At 36.9% G+C, this 23,429-nt stretch overlaps 1 protein-coding gene across 2 annotated transcripts in view; it reads right to left on the bottom strand.

Annotated features, from left to right (window-relative positions):
• Window positions 1–23,429, bottom strand: part of LOC150081121 (ubiquitin carboxyl-terminal hydrolase 24-like) — a 908,750-nt gene that overhangs the window by 592,800 nt on the left and 292,521 nt on the right. For both annotated transcript variants that reach the window (XM_090381072.1, XM_090381073.1), the window contains exons 16-18: window positions 22,080–22,229; window positions 18,380–18,511; window positions 9,977–10,088 (exon numbers count right to left, since the gene is read on the bottom strand). In XM_090381072.1, coding sequence (XP_090237198.1) covers window positions 9,977–10,088; window positions 18,380–18,511; window positions 22,080–22,229 — 394 coding nt within the window. The remainder of the gene's footprint in view (window positions 1–9,976; window positions 10,089–18,379; window positions 18,512–22,079; window positions 22,230–23,429) is intronic.

The raw sequence follows: 23,429 nt of genomic DNA, 5'->3' as shown, positions 1-23,429 counted from the left end.
CTTCAGATGAGCTAGAAATCCTCAATATTTGCCAATCATTGCATGTGCTCCATCACAAGCCGCTGCAATTACATTGGAAATAGGTATTTTATATTTGTCTAAAAATTTTTCAAAACAATCAAAAATAATTTCACCTGTTTTGTAAGTCTCTAATTGCTCAGCAGCAAGAAATTCTTCTGTTATTTCTTCTTTTCTTGGGCTATAATAGCAAACATAAATCATCAATATGCTCATTCTTCAGAAAGTTGCCTCGTCTAACTGAATGGCGAATTTATTTGTTTGTAGATCAAATAATGACTTTTAATATCCTCGGCCATTTCATCGATGTGACGTTGCACTGTGTTATTACTCAGCGCAATATTTTTTAATATTAGATATGGGTCTTATCTTCATTACAGTACTTATTACCTCTCTTGCTGCAGGTAAAATTAATTTTTCACCAACTGAGGATATCCTACTTTTGCAATTAAAAGTGATATGTTGTAAGATGTTTCCATTCCACCTTCAACATTTTTAGAAGTGGATGATTTAAAAAATGACTTAAGTCCTGTTTTTGAACGTAAAAGAAATTTTTCTTTTAAATTTTTAAAATACTCTAAATTATTTTATTTTTTATTAGGATGCATTCTTTCAATGTGCTCTTGAATCTTTGATGGCTTCATCGTTAGTAAATGTTTTTTCACAGATGAGACAGAGGCATTGTATCATTTCCCGGCATAGAAATAAACCCTAAGCTTAAATATTCTTGGAAATACTGCTGGCACTTTCTCTTTGGCACTGACATATTTATTAAATTCCTTAAAATTAAATAAAAATAATCAAAAATAATGAAGCAATCACATCTGACAAATAATTATTATATATATGCTTACAACTATTTGCACAAATTTATATATTTTTATAAACTGCATCTACCATAAGATAAATATAAAACTAATGTATGTTTAAATTTCAACCTTACTCGTTGCACTCTAAATCCATACTATAACTCTGGCCACGGAAACAAGAGAAATTGCACATGATGGTCATGTAGTGTTAATGTGAACAGTAGGTGGGTCTAAAGGGCCCGTATTACATTGCACAACTTGCTAGCTGCGCAAAAACACTAAACCAGACTTCTGAACAATACAAAAATTTTTAAATAAATGAATTTAGTTAAGAAAAATGTATAAAAAAATCAAATATAATAATGCAACATAGATCTTATTTAATCGACCACTAATGGTTCATTGTCCCCCCCCCAAAGACCCCAAAGGTTCATCGACCCCATTGGGAACCCCTAGTCTACACTATGGGGAAGTGGGCCACAACTGCACATGTGCTGTGGTGGACCTCGACTGGCTCGTGGGTCTATTATTCCCTGTGTGTGCTGTATTGCACAAATTGCTCACCTACCGGAGGAAGTGCTATATCGGTAGGTGCCAGCAATCCCACCCCCAGATTAACCAAACCTGGGGGCCACAAAGGTAATTTTTTTTTTTTCATTTCAACACACGACTGTATATACATAATTTATATACATATTCTTATATATGCTGTGCCCCTTGTGTATATATGCATGTGTGTGTGTGTGTGTCCTGGGTGGTTCCTAGACATAAGCCCAGCTCAGGACCTCTGCGAAACATGCCTGAAAAAAGTGTTGTCAGGCCATTTCCCACCAGGGACCAACCAACACCTGGATTAACTATTCTCTGTGTGTGCTATAATGCACAAATCCCGCACCCACTGGATGAAGTGATATACCGGTATGTGCCAGCAATACCACCCCCAAGGCTGCCCAGACTTGGGACAAGGAGGTCAGCAAAAAAAAAAAAAAAATTCCAACTAGGAAAAATGTACATTTGTTAAAACAAAAGCAACATTATACAATTATTTACATGTAAATAGCAAATACATACATACATGTATTTGTATACATACATACATGTTGAAAAAAAGCTGTGAATTAGGGTTGAATTTGAAAGTGTCTGCAATTCTGCCCAGACACGATAGGAGGTAGTATATGATGAGAGCCTTGTCGATCAATTCGGCCCTGGAGGGATTGTGCAAGGCTCAAGGGGTAGAATTTTTTTCAGCCTGGACTGTACTTGTTCACAGGAGAGATTGCTTCTACAGGGATGTGATACACTTAAATAGAAAGGGTGCAAGAATTTTTGCTGATGCTGTCGAGGCAGTGTTAGGTGGGTCGGAAAACTGCTAGTTGGCGGGGATACAAGGACTAATAGATTAACAGTAGCCACTGGCAGAGGTGGAAGTCATTCTTGCACTGCTTCTATTGAAATGAGCAGAAGCCTGAAAAACAAGATGCATGGTATTTCAGAGAGTGCTGGGAGCCATTGCGGTACAAGTAAACACATGGGTTGTGTTAGGGTAGCTAAGAATAGAAACAGGTGCATGTATACCTGCGTGTACACCAGTGCTAGGAGTTTGGTAAATAAATTTGATGAATTTGAGGTATTGCTCAAAACATCAAAGGCAGATATTGTTGGGATATCAGAGACGTGGTGTCACACAGATATAAGTAATGCGGAACTGGAATTTGGGGAATACAATGTGTATAGAAAGGATAGACAGGACAGGAGGGGAGGAGGGGTTATGCTATTAATTAAGAAACACATAAAGTCCAAGAAAGTGAAGCCAGTCGACATCGATGGACAGGGCAGTGTCGAGTCAGTTTGGTGTGACATAAGCATAGGGAAATCAAAATTGAGAGTAAGAGTGTGCTATAGGCCTAATGACTCTGATGAGTATAATAAGATATTGTACAGGGAAATAGAGTGGGCCAGTAAATCAGAGAGTCTTATAATGGGGGATTTTAATTTCCCAGATATTGATTGGAATTTGTGGGTTGGTCACTCGCACACTAGCAAGGCTTTTGTGAATTTATTGGATGATTGTTTTCTACATCAGCATGTTCGTGAGGCAACAAGAGGGAGCAATACTCTTGATCTGATTATCAGTAGTGATTCTTCATGCATTAAGAATCTGCAGATAAATGAACCACTAGGTGGCAGTGATCACAGTGTGTTGAAGTGGGATTTACTCAAGGAGGTAACTACCATCAGAGGTAAAGGGAAGGGTTTTTGTTTTCATAAAGGCGACTATGATGGTCTGAGACAGTATTTAAATTCTATACAGTGGGACCAACTGATGATGTTACCAACAGCAAACTCAAAACGGGAAGCATTCAAGGAACTAATCTTGGAGGCTACCAGGCTTTACATACCAACTAAGAAATATTGTTCAAGGTTTAGGCCTAAATGGATGTCAGATGAACTAATGAGACATATGGCCGAGAAGAAAAATGCATGGGATACATACAAATTAACACGTAACACAGAAGCCTATAATAGATACAAGTTGATCTGTAACCAAGTTACAAAGGAAGTTAGGCAGGCGAAGGCAGATTGCGAGAAATCTTTGGCAAGGGATGCAAAGAAAAACAGCAAAGAGTTCTTTATTTATGTAAACTCTAGAAGGAAGGGGATGAATCAGATTGGTCCACTTGATATCGATGGGTCAACTATTGATGATCCTGCTCAGGTAGCTAACAAACTAAATGAATATTTTGCATCGACATTCACACATGAGGAGTTATTCAGTGAGGGGAATGCCAGAAGTGTATTCAACTCTGGCATTCCCCTCTGTCCAACCCACTGTCTATTCAACAGCAAGTTGAATATACCCTAAAAGAAGGGAGGAAGAACCTATCCACCCTCTCTCACCTGATGTACATGGATGGCATCACTCTATGCCAATAGCTACTATGGATCATCAATTACTCCAATAGCTACTAAGGATCGTCTAAGAGTTCAGCTCTGACATCAAGATGCCTAGGCTTTACATACCAACTAAGAAATAATAGGCAAATATAAGACCCGTGTATTGCATCAGAGAAATCCAATTAGCTGCAACTACCAGTTGAGGGTTGGTGAAAAGATTGAAACCATGAGAAAGGAAGAGACCTACAGATATCTGGGGATGACACAGGTTCACCAGTTGGAACACGAGGAGATTGTAAGCTTAAGCTTAAGCTTATTTAAAAAAAAAAAAAAAAAAATTTATAAATAAATAAATTAAAATTAAGATAATACAATAATAATAAAGTATATGGGTGAAATTAACATGGGAACATTCTGTATAATTAGAAAATTTCAGTGAACAACAATTATACACACAACGAACAGTTGTAATGGGATAAGGAATAGTCATTAGGAAAATATCTAAAGGCGAGACAATATTTCTCAGAAGTAGGGTGAACATTCGACTTACTGAGGGGAGGTCAGTTCGAAATTCAGGGGAAATTTAGGTAAACGTTCGGATATATAAGGACTGGTTCGATGGCGAAAAAGCACGAGAGTTTTGGTCGGAGTACGAGAGCGAGAATTTTGTCGGAGTAACGGTGAGGGGTTTGCAGGAGTAAGGGCGCGGGAGTTTTGGTCAGAGTAGGCAAGTAAGCGGAGTTTTTTGGAGTTAGCAAATTGGGAAGTGGAGTTTTTCGGAATTAGCAGGTTGGGAAGCAGTGAGTAAGTTAGTAGTCGAGAGAAGTCGTGGTTGGGAGTTGTAGTTAGCTGCAGATATGTAACTAGTAGTTCAAAGAGAGTAGATACATTTATAGTAAGTGGGCCGTTTAGTATAAATAGGCCACATTAAAGTGAGTTTGGTTGAGGAGAATCTTGGATAATAACAAGGAATCTGATGTGGAAGCTATTAAAGAAAGTGCCGGAAGATCAAGGAGCTGGTCCAAAAACTCAGAGAAATGAAAGTTATTGTTTCGTATTATTATTCCTAGTCAAGGAAATAATCCAAAAAAGGAAGAAAGGCATTCTGAAATCCTAACTGTGATAAATTTGACTGGCCTAGGAGGTAGCTGGATAATCAAATTGTATGTCATAAAGAACTATATATAATTCAATTTAGAATGAGATATAGAATGGACTTGTTGAAATCGTCTATCCCAGTGGGGGAACATCTGTAATATGGAAAAGTTTTCTTGTGATAAATTTTGTATGTATTTAAGTCAGTTTCTATAATTAAACAAGCTAAATTTTTCATGTGTATTGTCAATTGTCTCACTAAATTTTTAGCTAAATATATAAATTGCCTGGAATTTTGTTAACGCAGTCAGAGGCCCAAGGTTAACTTATAGTTACCAGATAAAACTGACATGCCTATTAAGAAAGGAGTCATACAAGATCAATGCCAGCCTGACTGAGAATACCATCGGAGATGGAGGAGCCTACTAAAATCAAAGCTGAATAGTGGGAACACGGTCAGAGTCATAACCACTTATGCAGTTCAATACTAATGTATTGGGACTACATAAGTGCATATACTGCCTCAGGATCACAGATTGGACCAACACTTGAGTTGGAGAGGAGATTATGAGATTGTCCAGAATAATGATGACAAAAAACTGCTAACACTAACTAAAGTTGGCCATCGAGAGACTGACCACAGCCCGGGAAAAAGGTTGTTATTTGATTTTTGTGAGCATTAGCAACTAAGGCCATATTGCTCCGGGGATATGCAGTGGTCATTCCCTGACCTTTCCGCATCCTCTGTATTTGGTGGTCACAGGCTCGAACCCCGGTCTAATCAAGAAGCATGTGCTATGCACTGCTGCTCCTGCCCACCTGGTTACGGAGGGGCCTCCGGGAAGAAGGAGGGAGGGCTTTGACTGTCCTCACTGAACAAAAGAAGGGGATGAAGAACCTGTAGGATTACTTCTAGGAAAACACAACACCAATTACTTCTAGGAAAACACAACACCAATCTACCAAGCCATAAGAAAGACAGATAAATAACACACCACTAAACCTTAATAAAAAGACCCAACTCACACAAACAGAAGAAACCAAGAGAGAAAGATGGGTAAAGAAGGCACTCCATAGCAGACATTACAATGACCTCCGTTGTGACTACCTAGATAAGATGTCTTCCAATAAGATGACAAGTGGGAGGCTCTTTTCCAAGACAGAAGGATTCATGCTCACCTTCCAAGACCAGGTAATCAACACCAGAAACTAAAGGAAAAACATTGTCAAGGATCATGTGGAAAAGCTGACACATGTCGATGATGCAACCTGACACCAGAAACAATTCAACACATCACCGCGGGATGCAGGGTGATAACCCAGATGGAGAATACTCATAGACTGGCCAGGTCGTAAGGATAATACATCAGGAGCTAGCTCAAAAATACCATTTGATCAAACAAAGTGTATTGAATAAGTAATGATCATCCCAATTGCCCAGTGGCAATTGGGATGGTCATTATCTGTTCAATATGCTGAATTTCCTTTTTTTTTTTTTTTTTTTTAATAATAATAATATTAGCAATTGCCACAATCAACAACCCCATGCACTTGGTACCAGTACCTGTCATGGGGTAGAAAAAATCACTTAAAAAATAATATAAGAAGAATAATAGCATTAGTAGAGGCATATGATGCAAGAAAGCTAACTTAAACAGCAGCAGCCAAACCCCGCTTCCCATTTCAACCAACCATTCTCTCTAAATGTTTGTCTAGTTATGCCTTGAATTATTTAAGCTATCATACTCTACAAAGTCAGATGGAAGTTTGTCCCAACGATCAACACACCTGCTATCTAAAGCCAAATTTCAACACATCTATTCTACAACTGTCTTTCTTCAATTTGAATTTATGTCCCCTCAGGCAATTAATCTGGGCAAGAGGAAGAATCCCATCAGCATTGAACTTGTCAAACCATTCAAGGCTCATATACAACTCAATCAGATCACCTTGCAAGGTGCATAGTCTCCAGATACCGCAATTTGCAAAAATTAAGCCTTTCTTTGTAAGAATAAACCTTTGTTCTATTCACTAATCTTGTTGCTCTTCTCTATACTCGTTCCAGCAGCTGTACATCCTTTCTAAAATGAGGCCTCCAGACCTGTATACAGTACTCAAGGAGAGGCATGACCATTGCCTTATACAGAGGGATAATCACCTTATCGTTTCTAGAAAAATTCCAGCATACCATTGACAAGACATCATGAGCTACTCTTTCAGCAAGACTGCACTACTCAGAAAACTTCATATCTGACTGCACAATTACCCCAGGTCCTTTTCATTCTCTACCACCAAGTTGATATATTATTTTGGGGATACTGCTACCCATAAGCAGTACTTTACATCGTCAATGTAAAACTTCAGTTGCCACCTCCTAGCCCATGTGCTCAACTTTTCTAGATCCTGTTGCAGTAGCGCACTGTCATTATTGTAATTCACAATCCTGCAAACCTGCACATTGTCTGCAAACTTAGACATTAAGCCTGATATGCCTTCATCAATGTCATTAATAAATACAGAACCCCTGGGGACTCCACTAATAACATTAGTCCACGAAGAGCAGTGTCCATTGATGGCCACTCTGTCTTCTCCAACTCAGCCATCCCTTTATCCATAGTAGCAATTTGCCCTTAATGACATACTGCTGCAATTTCTACAGTAGTCTTCCATGCAACAGTGGCGGCTCCGTAGCCAGGTGGGCAGGAGCAGCAGTGCGTAGCACACGCTTCGTGATTAGACCGGGGTTCGAGCCCGTGGCCACCAAATACGGAGGATGCTGAAATGTCAGGGAATAACCACCGCATATCCCCGGAGCAATGTGGCCTTAGTTGCTAATGCTCCTAAAAAAAAAAAAAAAAATAACAAATAATCATGTGCAACAGTTTCAAAAGCTTTCCTGAAATCCAAGTATATGATATCAAAATTATTTTTTGCATTCAGTTCCTTTGTGACCACATCATAGAATACGATCAAATTGGTCAGACAAGATTTCCCCTTAACAAACCCATACTGTGTGTGAACTAGAACTGAAGTCTTGTCTAGATTATCCTGCAGTGCTTCTTTAACCAGTGCCTCCATTAATTTCCCTGGAACAGAACTTAAACTAACAGGTCTGCAATTACTTGTTTCACCCTTTGATCCTCCTTTGTGAATTGGGGTCACATTTGCACATTCCAGTCCAAGGAAGCTCTCATAATTATGGCTAAAGGTTTCCTTACTTCCTTTGCTGCCTCCTTTAATATAACTTGATAGACCCCTGTCCACCCAGATGCCTTTTTTATATTTAACTTCAACAATTTCTCCTCCATTTTGCTCTTAGTTATTACAAAATCATTTAGCTCACTGCCAGAGTGTAATAAACCTGTGGCAGTCTCCTCTCTGAATAGCTCCTAATGTGTAAATGTAGATGCAAAATATTCATTCAGTTTATCAGCTACCTGAGCATGATAATCAACAGTTATACCATTGATATCAAGTGGACGAATCTGATTCATCCTCTTCCTTCTAGAGTTTACATAAGTAAAGACTCTTTGCTGTCTTTCTTTGCATCCTTTGCCAAAGATTTCTCGTAATCTGCCTTTGCCTGCCTAACCTCCTTTGTGACTTGATTATAGACCAGCTTATATCTACCATAGGCTTCTGTGTCAACTGTTAATTTATATGTATCCCGTGCATTTTTCTTTTGTGTCACATCTCATTAGTTCATCTGATATCCATTTAGGCCTAATCCTTGAACAATATTTCTTAGTTGGTATGAAAAGACCAGATGCTTCCAAGATTAATTCTTTGAATGCTTCCCATTTAGTATTTGCTGTTGGTAACATCATCAGTTTGTCCCTCTCTATAGAATTTAAAAACTACCTCAGACTACTGAAGTCACCTTTACGAAAAAAAAAACCCTTCCTTTTACCCCCGATTGTAGTGACTTCTTTGAGTAAATCCCACATCACCACACTGTGATCACTGCTACCTATTCGTTCCTTTATCTGCAGATTTTGAATGCATGAAGAATCGCTACTGATAATCAGATCAATTGTATTACTCCTTCTGGTTGCCTCCTGAACATGCTGATGTAGAAAACAATCATCCAATAAATTAACAAAGCCTTGCTAGTGCGTGAGTGACCAACCCACAAGTTCCAGTCAACATATGGGAAATTAAACCCTCCATTACAATACAATCTGATATTGCTGGGCCACTTTATTTCTCTGTACAGTTGTTCATTATACTCATCAGAGTCATTAGGCCTATAACACCCACCTACTCTCAATTTTGCTTTCCCAGTGCTTATGTCACACCGAACTGACTCAACACTGCTCTGTCCACCCATGTCAACTGGCTGCAATTCCTTAGATTTTGTGTTTCTTAATTAACAACATAACCCCTCCTCTCTTCCTAACCTGTCTATCCTTTCTATACACATTGTACTCCCCAAATTCCAATTCTGTACTGCTTATATCTGTGTGACACCACACTGTGATATCCCAACAATATATGCCTTTGATGTTCTGACCAACCAACATCTCAAATTCATCAAATTTATTTACTAAACTCCTAGAACAAGTATACATGCACCTGTTCTTATTCTTAACTATCCTAACCAGCATAACATAGCCACATTCCCAGCAATCTCTGAAATTCCCCACTCCTTGTTTTCCAGCCTGCTGTTCATTCGAATAGAAGCAGTGCAAGAATCACTTTCACCTCTGCCAGCGGCTACTGTTAATGTATTATTCGGTGTATATCCCAAAGCTAGCAGTTTTCTGACCCACCTAATTTTTGCTGATGCCTTGATAGCATCAGCAAATATTCTTGCACCCTTTTTATTTAAGTGTATATCTTCCCTGTAGAAGCAGTTTCTTCTGTTAACAAGCACAGACCAGGCTGAGAAAAATTCTACACCATGAGTCTTTCACAATCTCTCCATGATCAAATTGATTGACAAGGCTCTCATCATATACTCCCTCCTTTTGTGTTTGGGCAGGATTGCAGGCACTTTGAAATTCAATCCTAACTCATAGCTTTTTTTCAACATTGACCTATACCTGTTATGTAATTCTGAGGTTCTCCTACTCTGTGTCAATGGGTACAACAACATCACCTTTTAAATTTATTAAATAAAAAAGAATTTAGAATTACATGAAAACTGCAGTACATACCATTATATGTTATTTGTGCAGGATCCAATTTTAGAAGCTTACATTGAAATAGCTGGGATTGTGTATCAGTCTCCAGATCTTGCAGGCATTTACTAAACCACTCAAAACATATCTACAAAATAAAAGTTTATACCATTACAGAGAGTCCCTTTATACAAAAAATCAATTAGCTAAATAATGTTTCAAGAAAACATTCCTATTTTGTGGCAATATTCTGAAGAGAAAGCAGCTTTTCTAAGAATATAGAAAATATAAAATTTGAAATCATTTTCTTTCTTATTATAAACCACAATAAAAAGTTTGGTAAATATTTAGTAAATGTAGCAGGTAAACAGTAATAAAAATAAATATTTTTATTACTGTGTTAAAATTTATATTTTAAGGTTATATTTTTGCTAGCATTAGCATTAGTAGAGGCACATGATGCAAGAAAGCAAGCTTATACAGCATCAGCCAAAAAAAAAAAAAAAAAACTCCTTCCCATTTCACTGATCCATTCATTCCAAGTGTTTGTCTAGTTGTTATTTAACTACATTAGCAAAAATATTTCAATCTTTCTTTTCTGTCTTTAATTATCGTTTGTTCTTAACATGGGAGAAGTAGTTTTGTTTTTAGATTAGTTATTTGTTGCTGCAAGTTCCAAACAGACATTCCTTTCTTCTTCAACATCTTCGTATTATTATTATTAACACAAACTCATTCTAAAATAGTGACATGCTGCAGTCAATGAACACAATGCTCTGTGTTGCATTTATTGACTGCAGTATATACAGTGGAAGCCACTGTATATACTGCAGTCACTGTATATACTGCTTCCGGTTATTTGGGCCACTGCTTAATTGGGACAGCCGTTTATTTGGGGCAAATCTACAAAAACAGAACCCAATCGAGAAAATAGTCAGGGTTTACTTCGCTTAATTGGGACAACATGCCGTTTAATCGGGGCAGGAGACCGCAGCACTGGAGATTATCCTACAATTGTCTCTTACCGTACCACGTGGTTCGATCGGATTTCTGGAGGTCACACCCATAAAACAATTAGCAGTCACCTGTTTATTGGGCTTTTCTGTTAGTGCAATCTATCATAAACGAACAGTAAACTAGATCTTATTGAATTTGCGATAATACCGACAGCTGGAATTCTGTGGGTTATTATGGTGAAATGTGTTTACACTTTCATGAACTCTTCAATCATATAAAAAATTAATTTTCAGAATCTTCTCTTCATTCCTATTTTTAAAGCTTTGTAACGTGTTAATCCGTTCTTATTTGCACGTATCGTGTTACTTGCAATTTGTGTGAGCCGTGTTCTTTGTTATTGATTGCTTAACTTTTTACTGTTTTAAATTTTAACCCCCACCCACAAATGTCAGTGAACAGAAATGTCAACTAGTTAGTATGTACATATTACAGTACGTATTAATTATTCCGATCATCACGTATATTCTTTCGATTTTCACGTATCATTTAATTTTTTAATTGGTATGGTAATAAAGGGTAAATTTGTGCTTAATATACCTTTACTTTTATAGCCTGTGGGTAATATTCCTCCTATTTTTGCTAATTAGAATCGCTGTCTAATAGAATTAAAATTCAATTCACAAACGTGATCACAATGACCGGTGCTTACTACACGTCGTATAGTGAACGGTACTTTACTATGATGAGTCCATCGTAACGTGATTTGATTGTACAAAACCAAACTATTATATTTAGGCCACCCGAATAATTAAATTCAACTGCCGTGCTGAGTCGGGTCTATTAATTGCATGTGTTCTATGTTCGATTAGTCTTTTTGCTGGAAGAAAAACCCCAGTTTCTGTGGGACAAAAAACCTTGCTATCTACACTGAACCAATTGTAAAGCAGGGGTTCATTGTATTTTTAACTATTTACGTGAAACTTCGGATAATTGGGGCAACCGCTTAATTGGGCCAAATTGCACTAGTCCCGATGTGTCCCAAATAACTGGAATCAACTGTATTTACTTTTATTATTAGTGGTAGTTGCAAATGATGCAGGGAAGAAAGCTACATCAGCAAAAAAAAAAAAAAAAAAAAAACCATCTCATCTGTTCATCTCCTCTAATAATGTCTAATTATTAGACATTATTAGAGGAGTCACTCGCTCCCTCTCTCCCTCACTGGTTGAAAGCAAATTTGGCCACAACTAGCCTGAGCCATTCTTTTCTGATAGTGAAGAATGACAAATACAACCACAAAAACATCAAATTCTGCCAAATTTGCTACTGAAATATTGTAAATGATGCACCAAGTTCATGAAGTGGATTCTCTGTCCCCTGCTACTATGTCTAAATTGGCATCATAGATTCAAAGGGGGAAGGGAAAGTTTAGCAGATAAGCCTGCTCGAAGACTTAATTGCATAATACCCCAGAAAAATTTGAAATGAACAGATAATTCAGGTGTCCGATCTATGTTGATAAACATGCACAAGTTTAATCATTTCACATGGAAGAAGGCATGGATATTAACTAATGATTTGAATGGTTGCTCAGCAAGTGGTGCTTAAGATGCTGACCAGCATCCATGTAACCAAAGAGTTGTAATATGGGATTCAAAATCGGGAGCCAAGGTAGCACCTGGAAGCACTTTCATATTTGGCAAACCACTCACCAGCGATGTGGCAGGGCACATTATCTTGTTGGAACACACATGTGCCATCGCGGAAGACAGTCACCATGAAGGATTGTACCTGATCAGCTGCAACGGATAGGTAGTTTTTGGCATTCAGACTGAGGTTCAGGGGTATGAGGAGCTCCAAAAGATTCTCAAGAAAAAACCAGTCATACCAACACTGCTGTTACCTGTCTATGTGGGCGCCTCCGTAGCCAGGTGGGAAGGAGCAGCAGTGAGTAGCACACGTTTCTAGATTAGACTGGGGTTCGAGCCCGTCACCACCAAATACGGAAGATGCAGAAAGGTTGGGGAATGACCACTGCATATCCCGGAACAATATGGCCTTAGTTGCTAATGCTCTTAAAAAAAAAAAAAAAAAACCTGTCTATGTGGGTCTAGAACACCAGAGTGATTTCTCTCTGCAGTTTTTTGGTGAACCCCCCATCACAGCAAGAAATGTGATTCATTAGAAAAGGCAATTTTTTTTTTTCACAGTGTCACTGGCCCAGTGATGCTGTTCAGATTCACACTTTAGGTGTCATTGGCAATGGTGGCTGTAAGTGTGGGTATCTTGACTGGGCACCTACTGCATAGGCCCATATGGGGGAGGGTATGTTGGATTGTAGTCTTGGAAAAACAGGACATCCGCCATTAGCCAAGAATGCTCTGTCCACTATCCATCCACTCTTCGAATAGCTACATCACTCCATTAACATCCTACAAGACGCAGTTATTGCAGAAATGTCACCCTTTAACTAGTGCCCAACAAATCATACCTTTTTAAAAGTCAAAGTGCATCCCTTGTCTATGGAGGCAAGTACTTCATATGAACTGCATGCCAGAAACCTGCAGTATCATATTCATTGGCTCTCACTGAAACTTTTTTTTCCACCAGGCAGGACGGAATGCTGTTCACTAAAACACAAGAGTGGGATCATAAAGTTTTGACCAGGCAGTGTATATGAACTATGTTATGTCAAAAACAGGCACACATATACTAGCTTGCAAACTAGTTTTGGTGCTATTTAAATAAATTTCAAGAATATAAATTAGAGGATATCAGAAATATCAGGACATTACAGGTTATCAGAAATATCATGCAAATAAGGGATGCAGAATTTGACTGTGGGAATTAACAATGTATATAGAATGGACAGGAGATGACATTACGCTCTTAGTTCTGCATGCTCCTTGAGCTGAAAGGCCAACATTGGGTCATTTTGGTATGATGTAAGCATTGAGAAAGCAAACATGAGATTAGGAGTCTGCTAGAGGCCAAGTGAGTGATGAGTGCCATGAACAACTGGGGTTCTGTGAACAATACACAAGCATTGGCTTCAATTTCAAATTTCCTGCAGAATTACTTGCTAATAAAAGTGTTAAGTGACCTTTTGACACTTTAAAATCCAGGCTGAGATTTTTCTCTCTCTGATAAAAAAAAAAAGTTTTAGAAGGCATTCACTTCCAAAACAATCCAGTTTCATCCACATTGAATATTTGTTCTTTAACTCCTTTCTCCACTATTTTTTATGTAAACTCCTTTCTCCACTATTTTTTATGTAAACTCCTTTCTCCACTATTTTCTTAAAAATATTTGGATTTTTAATGCAGCATCTTTATTTGCACTTGCAGATTCACCTGTTATTTGAACATTATGCAGTCTTTTTCAATTTTTAAAATGTTCAAACCAGCCAGAGCTAGCAGAAAAATTTTCTTCAGTTTTCACTTCAGTCACATTTTTTATTCCATTTTCTTTCACAGTTGAGAAAAGACTTAATGCTTTTGCTTTGATAGTCATTATGTTGAGTAGAATTAATTTTTAATTTGCATTTGTAAATGTCAAACTTCAAATGCCATTTCTCAGCCCATCTGTCTGCCTAGCTTTTCTAGATCCCATTGCAGCAGCATACTATTATTAACCACCCTGCCAACATTTGTATCCTCTGCAAACTTGGACATTAAGCCTGATCTACCTTCATCAGTATTATTGATAAATATAAAAAACAGCAATGGGTCCAACACAGAACCCTGGGGGATTCTACTAATAACATTAGTCCAAAAAGAGCAATGTCCATTGATTACCACTCTGTCTTCCCCCACTCAACCATCCCTTTATCCATAGCAGCAACTTGTCCTTAATGCCACACTGCTCTAATTTGTACAGCAGTCTTTTATGTGCAACAATAAAAAAATCCTTCCTGAAATCCAAATATATGATATCAAAATTATTAGAGGCACTTGCTGGGAGGAGCTTGAGAGAGAGAGAGAGAGAGAGAAAGAAATGGTGGGAAGACAGAGCTAAATGGAGAAGACTGGTTTCCTTACTGGCCTGGAAAGAAGCTGGAAATAACAATGGATAAGTAAGTATGTATGTATGTATGTATGTATGGGAGGACTTCCTGAAAATTTAATATGATTGGTGTCAGACTTTATGCCAACACAGAGAGAAATACTGTCCCAGTTGATTTATTTACTTGAAACAGAAAAATGAAACCTATATTCAGTATGCAAATCAAACATGTTACCTTTTCCAGGTTTTAAAATATACAGAAAATCTTGTATATGTCTTCTTAAACATTACTTAATAATTCTTTGGCATCTTATAACGTTTGAATCACATATACAAAAAAAAAAAAAAAAAAAAAAAAAAAATATATATATATATATATATATATATATATATATATATATATATATATATAATAAAATAAAATAAATAAATAAATGCACTTTAACATTATATCTATCACAGATCATAAATTAGATTCTGAAATACAGTCGAACTTGGTTATAATGAGTATCAAGGGACTGAGAAAATTTCGTGATGAGTTAAACTACCTCCTATTTTTTTAAATTCTCAATAACTTGATAAAATGATAGATTCAAAAAACAAAAAAAATATTAGAGAGAGAAAAAATAATACAGTATTAGTATATACAGTACCTACATATTATTTGTATTAATATGCTTGTATTCGGTTTTTAAATCGATCCAGCCAACCGTTGTTACATACAAAATTATTGCGTCTAAATTGAGCCTTCAGGATTGGACAGTCTATTGAAAATCCAGCACTTCTTTGTGTAAAGTGTGTTTAAGGTCTCACAGCACCGGGGGGGGGGGGGTTCCCATTTCTGTGCAATTTTCATTGTGAGTGTGAGACAGTACTGTCAAGGCCAGAGGTTTTTAAAATGTGTGGGCTGTGTATATGTGTACTGTTGTGTACCATTGTTCTTCTGGCCATTTAGCCATTGGGCCCCTACTGGGACCTACCTTTTCCACACTTTGCCCCATGGAGGCAGGCCAGGTATCCAGTAGATTTATATTTACTCTGGCAGGCCCTGCCACCTAGTTTCCTGAGATTTCAGTGGCTAGGAAGAAAAAAAAATGGGGGGGGGGGATTAAGCACTGGGAATAGAAAAGGCCAAAAGAGGTTTATGCAGGTGCGAATTAGATTTGAATGTTATTAGATTTTGATAGCTTGTGTGGGCATACACTTGTACGTTAGGCAGAGTGGCAGAGGAGACTGCAGGCTGGGGGAGAAAGACAGAAGTATGGGGACAATAGAGATGACTCCAGTTGGTCAGTAAGGCAGGCCCATGCCCAACAGGCAAAAAGAGGGGCGACAGGGAGGGGAGGAGGCAGAAAACTGTCTCCTCCTCTGCCAGGGAAGAAAGGGATGATAGGGACACACAAGGGAGTGTGGTTTAGAGGGCCAATATGGCCAACAGCAGGGTTGTGCTAGGTCTTTGTCGTTGTGATCTTCCTAGCTTCAGGTGTAGGGAACCATTGAAACAATGCTTCTTCAGCGTTTGTAACCTTGCACTTTCTAATTCTTTTTTTTCTTTTGATTATGTTCTTTTCCAGTGCCGATATATAAACATGTGGTAAAACTCCAGATCTTGGGTACTAGTCCATATTTCGACAAACAGACAGGAACAAAGCAGTGACTGGCAAGTGGGGGGGGGGGGGATAAACACCCTAGGCATATCAACCTAGGAGAACAGTGGGTGGGGAAAGCAGTGACTGGCACTTGCCAGTCACTGCTTTCCCCACCCACTGTTCTCCTAGGTTGATATGCCTAGGGTGTTTTCCCCCCCCACTTGCCATTGTTTTTAAATTGTGAACTCGTTTACCGATTTTAAAGGTAAACGAGTATTTTAAAGGTAAGGGTGTTTATCGCCCTACCTAAGGGTAGGGGGATAAACATCCTACCTAAGCTAAGCATCCCCCTCCTCAATGACATAAACAATCAGAAAGAAAATGCCTTCACAATAATCACCCAATCACAGAACTTGACAGTATAATCACTCCATCTATGACCATGCCCAAATAATGGATTTAGCCAAACATGTTTATTCTTCCACAATGCCATTACATAGAGGACAAAGAAACTTTTTACACACTTCTACATTTTTTGCGCCACGTTCTAACTCACGAAGAATTTCGACTTTTCACGAATCGAGAGACACTTCCTTTTGTTAGTAGACATGTTTCAGAAGGAAGGGTTTGTTTCTAACTGATTTCATTTTAAATGACAATAAAGTTGTTGTTGTTATTTGGTTTTTAGGAGCATTAAAAACTAAGGCCATATTGCTCCGGGAATATGTGGTGGTCATTCCCTGATCTTTCCGCATCCTCCGTGTTTGGTGGCTCACCGGTTCGAACCGCGGTCTAATCAAGAAGCATGTGCTACGCACTGCTGCTCCTGCCCACTTGGCTACGGAGGCGCCCGACAATAAAGTGATATGCATACAAAGTTCTTAGAAATCCTGTTGACAAAATTCTTAGGAGTCCAGTTGACAAAATTCTTAGTCGTCATAAAAGCTAAGTCACCCTTTTCATTTTTGTCTATTCCAAGAATTGGGTTTTTTCGACTACCTGAGCAATTAAGAATGTTTGCATAGTTACCAAAATTTGTTTGGTATATCCATGTAGTATGTTTGTTATAACAGTGGGCAATTGTATGAAAATATGCATAAATTAAAATTATTATGGCTTTTTTTGCTCATTACAGTCATGATCTCGTTATTTCTGTGCTTGTTATAACCAAGTTCAACTGTATGTAACATTTCACTTTGAGTATTCCATGTATTTTACGCAACATACACTAGCATAATTAACCAATTCATTAATTATAAATGAACAAAAATATTTAAAGCATAAATTCCAAAAATTGTTTTAAAAATTCTGAGCTTAATGGCAAAGCCATTTTTCACTGTTTTTCTTTAGTTAAAAAAAAAAAGGAGAAAACTTTTTAGGACAATTAGCAAAGGGAATGGATCAAAACACAGTCTTCAATGAAAATTTGGAGGGTTACCAGCTGTATGGAGTTTCAGCTACCACTAGCAGAGTGGCAATTAACAGGAAGTTGTAAATAAGCTAACTTTGAAATAACTTCAGTACCATGTAAAAAATTATATCATACACTACATAGTGCCATGTCTATTAGCTACATAGCAAAAACTCTTCTGGTCGTATGGCTATCCAGTAGTACAAGTATAAAGAAATAAATTTCTGTTTATTTTTGTGATGCTCAAGGCAAGAAAAGTTTATATATTTATTGCGACTGTATACATATGGAATTAAGGACAACCATGCTTTTTGGTGTTACAGTATACAATGGGGCCATGTAATTTTTCTGGCAGAGGATGGATATCCACAACCTTCTTACTTGTGGTCAAGCATTAATCACTGGACCATGACTGGCCCATGTGGAACAGAATTTATATAAAATTAAATTTTAAAGAAATATAAAATATAAAATTACCTCTCTATCACTTTCACAGGCATCTGGATTAGTAACCAAAGTGTCCCATATCTCTTTAGCACGACTCCATGGCAGATATTGGGATCCTTCTTGTAATAAAAATTGTAAAAAACTAAGGTGTTCCTGAAGGTGCTGGAAATGACATGTTAATTTTCAATTAGAATCCTACTCGACTATCCGAACATAAACACTATTACATGCTTTCAAATACTCTTTTTTTAAATTAAATTTTTCACCAACAGAATATATTATGGATTACTGAAGTCATTCTTGAATGCATGCTTATTTGCAGCCTTAGTCTACAGTTTAGTTTTGCATCTAAAAAGACACTATACATCACACCTACATACATACATACAAGGCAAAGGTGATAGTTTTTTCAGATTTACAATATATGAAAACTCTTGTGTCTGTGTGTGTGTGTGTGTATGTCTTTTGAAATTATATGCTTTATTTCTTTGGCATCATACTGAAAGATATTGTATTTAGTTTTACATTAACAAGTATAATGAAATGATCACCCATTGCAGAGAATAATGCTATTATCCCACATTTCTATTTTGCAGAGTGGATTAACATACTGGGAAGGCAAATTTGTTAGAAAAATAAGCAGAAATCCACAAGTTTTCTTAAAAAGTTTACGATTTTAATATACTTTTATTATTTTTTTTTGTAAAAAGAAAAAGACAGAGAAAAATTGAGTTTCTGAAAAAAGTTTGAAACACTCTGTCATCAACCATATTAAACAGTGAGATGGAGAAGAGGTCAAATCAAGTAAAACAGCAGAGTCTCTATCATAAATCCAGAGAGCTGGCAGCTATGCTCTGTCTTAATTTACTTTAATTAATACAAGGTGTTACTATTAAATAATGAGACTGTGCATGCAGCCACTAAACATCAAGTACAACCTGAGAAACAAAGGTAAGGCAGTTGACCCTGAACCTTACTCTAGTTATCTGCTAAGTAACATTCAAACACATACTCATTTGCTTTGCAATGAAACAGGTTTTCATTACGTTGTGTTTTTGAAGTTTGCTGGAAAAATGACAGAAGAAATAATTGAACAATGAATCAACCTCAAATTTTTAACAAAACTAACAAAAACAACTGAAAGTTGAGTTCTTACGTCAAGTTTATGGGGAAGATACCATGTCAAGAACACAAGTATTTGAATGGTTGTTGTTGTTGTTATTGTTATTTTTGGCGCAAGGGCTGCTCAGGCCATATTGCGCCGATCAGCGATGTGGACGATACTCATGATGATTGTTTTGCAAACAGTCAGAACTGATCATATAAGTTTATCCGTTTTATAAATGAGAAAAATTCTGTGAGGTTGGCATCGTTACCTATGATATGACAGAGGTTCAAAGATTCTTTAAGATTAGGAAGAAAACTGAATGAGAGTTGCCGGGCATGCGAGTATAAGGTGCATTCAACAAGAATGTGCTTCATTGTGAGTTGAGAATTGCAGTGTGTACACTGAGGAGGATCATTGCCTGTGAGGAGAAATAGGTGGGTAATGTGACTGTGACCAATTCTTGCTCTGGCTAGGATTACTTCTTCCTTTCTGTTTTCCCGGAAGCTAGAGGCCCATAATTATTTGAATGGCATAAAGATTTTTAGAAGAAAGAATGTGGAAGAGGATAAATGACCAGGCTGTCAGGTATCCATGAAATCTGATGAAAATATGGACCAGGTAAGGACATTGATTAGAAGTGATTGTTTAAGCATTAAAGTGGTTCCATCAGAACTCAATATGAACAATGGAACAGTTAGACAATTTTTAATTAAAAAATTAGGCATGAGAAAAGTGTGTGAGCCAAGATGATATCAAAAATTTTGAATAAAGGTCAAAGAATAAAAAGTCTAAGTTTGTGAAGATGTTTTTTTTAAAAAAATTGAAGAACATCCAGACTTTCTGAGTATTGTAATTACTTGGATAAAGGTAATTACAATACTTTTATCCAAGATAAAAGTTGGCTGTTACAGTATAACCCAGAAGCTAAAAGACAGTCAATTCAATGGAAGATAGAATAATTCCCTAGACCAAGAAAAGCAAGAATGTCAAAATATAAAAGTAAAACTATGTTTCTTATTTCCTTTGATATTAAAAGAATTATTATGGCTGAACATGGCTCACCAAATCAGACTGTCAGTCAAACATACTACACTGAAGTTCTGATAAGGCTGCATGAAAAAATCCAAAGGAAGAGAGACCTGAATTGTGAAAGGATGGTTGGATGTTCCATCAGAACAATGTTCCAGAACACAAGCACTCTCTGCTTGCAAGTTTCTGGTAAAAAAAAAAAAAACAAATCCTTGTGTATGAACATGTACATTACTCACCAAATCTAGCCAACCTAGCCCCCCTGTGACTTTTTTCTCTTCCCTAAACTGAAAAGTATATTTAAGGGAACCCATTTTCAGTCCATTAAAGACATTCAGAAAAAATAAAAACCAAAGTATTAAATTTTTTTTTTTTTTTTTTTTTGGTAGTTGTTGGCGCATCGGCTTCTGTGGCCATAATGCACCTCCCAAGGTTTTTGCAGTACTTTGATCCAAGCCCAAGGCGGGATTCGAACCCGCGACCTTTGGGTTGCCAGGCAGGCACTTTACCCACCCGGCTAGCCCGGTCGGCACCCAAAGTATTAAAAGAGCTTACAGAAGATGACTTCCAGAAATGTATTTGTGGTTGGAAGAAACATATGGAACTGTGTGTTTGTGTGTGGGTGTGTGTGTGCGCGCGCGCGCGTATGTGTGTGTGTGTGCGCGCGTATGTGTGTGTGTGTGGTTGGATTTGGTTTTTTTTTAGGAGCATTAGCAACTAAGGCCATATTGCTCCGGGGATATGCGGTGGTCATTCCCTGACCTTTCTGCATCCTCCGTATTTGGTGGTGACGGGCTCGAACCCCGCTCTAATCAAGAAACATGTGCTACACACTGCTGCTCCTTCCCACCTGGCTACGGAGGCGCCTGTGTGTGCGGTTGGAAGAAACATATGGAACTGTGTGTGTGTGTGTGTGTGCGTGTGTGCGTGCGTGCGTGCGTGCGTGCAAGCCCAAGGCAATTATTTTATTGCAACAGTATCATTATTTAATAGATACATCTCATATTTCCTCTTTCTTCATTTATCCAATTTATTTTAGTTCTCTGGAACAATCTTCCTTCACATGTAAAGCATTCTACATTTCATTGATAGTGGACTGCTACTTTGACATTGGCAAGGTTGGGCATTGAATAAATATGTAATAGCACAGTAAGGGAGAAAGAACAAAAGGACATGGAGAGCAAAGAAGTGGATGGGGAACATCCATTCGTACATTTAAAGAACAGTTGTTTTGAAGCTGTCAGAAAATACAGATGTTCATTAAGGAGTTTCTCTTCATTTGAGAGAGAAGCATTTTTACATTTGCACTTTACAATAATTACCTTGATTGTGACACATGCTGATGTCTTTACTTTTTGCAAGAGTTAAATGTTATTAATATTACCTCTGTTCATTTTATTAATTTTGTACTTTCCAGAAGAATGAGAATTAGGACTATGTTTACTCAAAGCAATTAAGGGTATGGCTTATGTTTCTATCATTCTATTATATTAATTTATGTAATGTACAGCTTTTGTGTTTTGTTTAGGGTGAGGCAGAAATAATGAACTGTTCATAGCAAACTTTTGATTTTTTTGTGTAAATATATCTTACCTGATCATGTGAGTATCTGCCATCAACTAAAGAAGATGGATTTAACTGATTTTCTCCAGACGAATTCACTGCTTCTTTATGACAATGAGATAAACTGGAAGTAATTAGCTTCACTATATCATGGGTTTTGTTTAGGTCATGTAACACAGCCTAAAGGTTTTGAAAATTGGTTCTGAATTATTACATTAAATAGATTAGCCATAAATGCATTATAACTCTACACAAAATCTTTATTTTCATAAAAAAATATATATAAACAAAAATACCAACTATGAGTCATTATCCATTTAGAAAGACATAACTTTTAACTTGTATAACTAGAACATCATCAAAAGCTTCACTAATTACATTGGCAACATTAGCTTACTAGCAACCACATGATTAACTAATCTTTAGATATATGCATGTGTATGTGTCAAATCAAAAAATGATTTTGAAAGTTATCTATTAAATCAGGTTTCTGACTGCATGCATATGCGCATGCAAAATAAATATAGTAAAGTAAATATAATAATATTAATATGAAGTGAGTAAAAAATAATATAAAGTAAGATATAATGTTATAATAAAGTAAGATATAATGTTATAATAAAGTAAGATATAATGTTATATTTTACTGTCATACTTCTGAGAAACATAAAATAACAGAGCCACGTAAGGTCAACAGGTTTCAAGTAAGAGTAATATAATTTTTGCATTAATTTGTATATATTTCATCATCAATTAAAATATCCCATGTAATGTATGCAGCTCGTTACATTTTGGGCATGTTTCATTTTGATTTCTTAAATTAATTGAATTTTTTTAATTTCAGAAAAGGAAATAACTAACAGAAAATAACTAACGGAAATACTAAAAGAAAAGGAACAGAAAATAACTAACGGAAATACTAACAAAAAAGGAAATAACTAGGGAGGTTTAGACTAGATTGCAAGACATTTCCTTTTAGCTATAAGTTGTTAATTATTGAAATAAGTTGCATCTATGGGAGTCAAAACAGGTGGAATATATATATATGTATATATTCTTTTACAAAAAAGCACCAATTCTTTTACAAAAAAAGCACTGTATATATATATATATATATATATATATAGAAAATTATTTTAATGTTATGTGCAAATCTTTAATTTAACTTATGCTAATAATGAAAATACCGTGTACCCTGGGAGCGATGTATGTTGAATAAAGGGGGGGAAGAACGGAAAAGAGTAACGTTATAAACAAAGTGCGAATTTTGAAAAATGTAAAATTTGAAAAGAACGAAAATAGAAATAGCAGATTATTGAAAAGAACGACCAAAGTAGAAATAGCATTGCAGTATCTTTCATAATTTCTGTGTCATCTTCA

This window comes from Mastigoproctus giganteus, chromosome 9, assembly GCF_048544385.1.
Source record: "Mastigoproctus giganteus isolate SK-2022 chromosome 9, ASM4854438v1, whole genome shotgun sequence".
NCBI classification, from domain to species: Eukaryota; Metazoa; Arthropoda; class Arachnida; order Uropygi; family Thelyphonidae; genus Mastigoproctus; species Mastigoproctus giganteus.
This window is presented reverse-complemented; position numbering and strand designations above follow the sequence as displayed.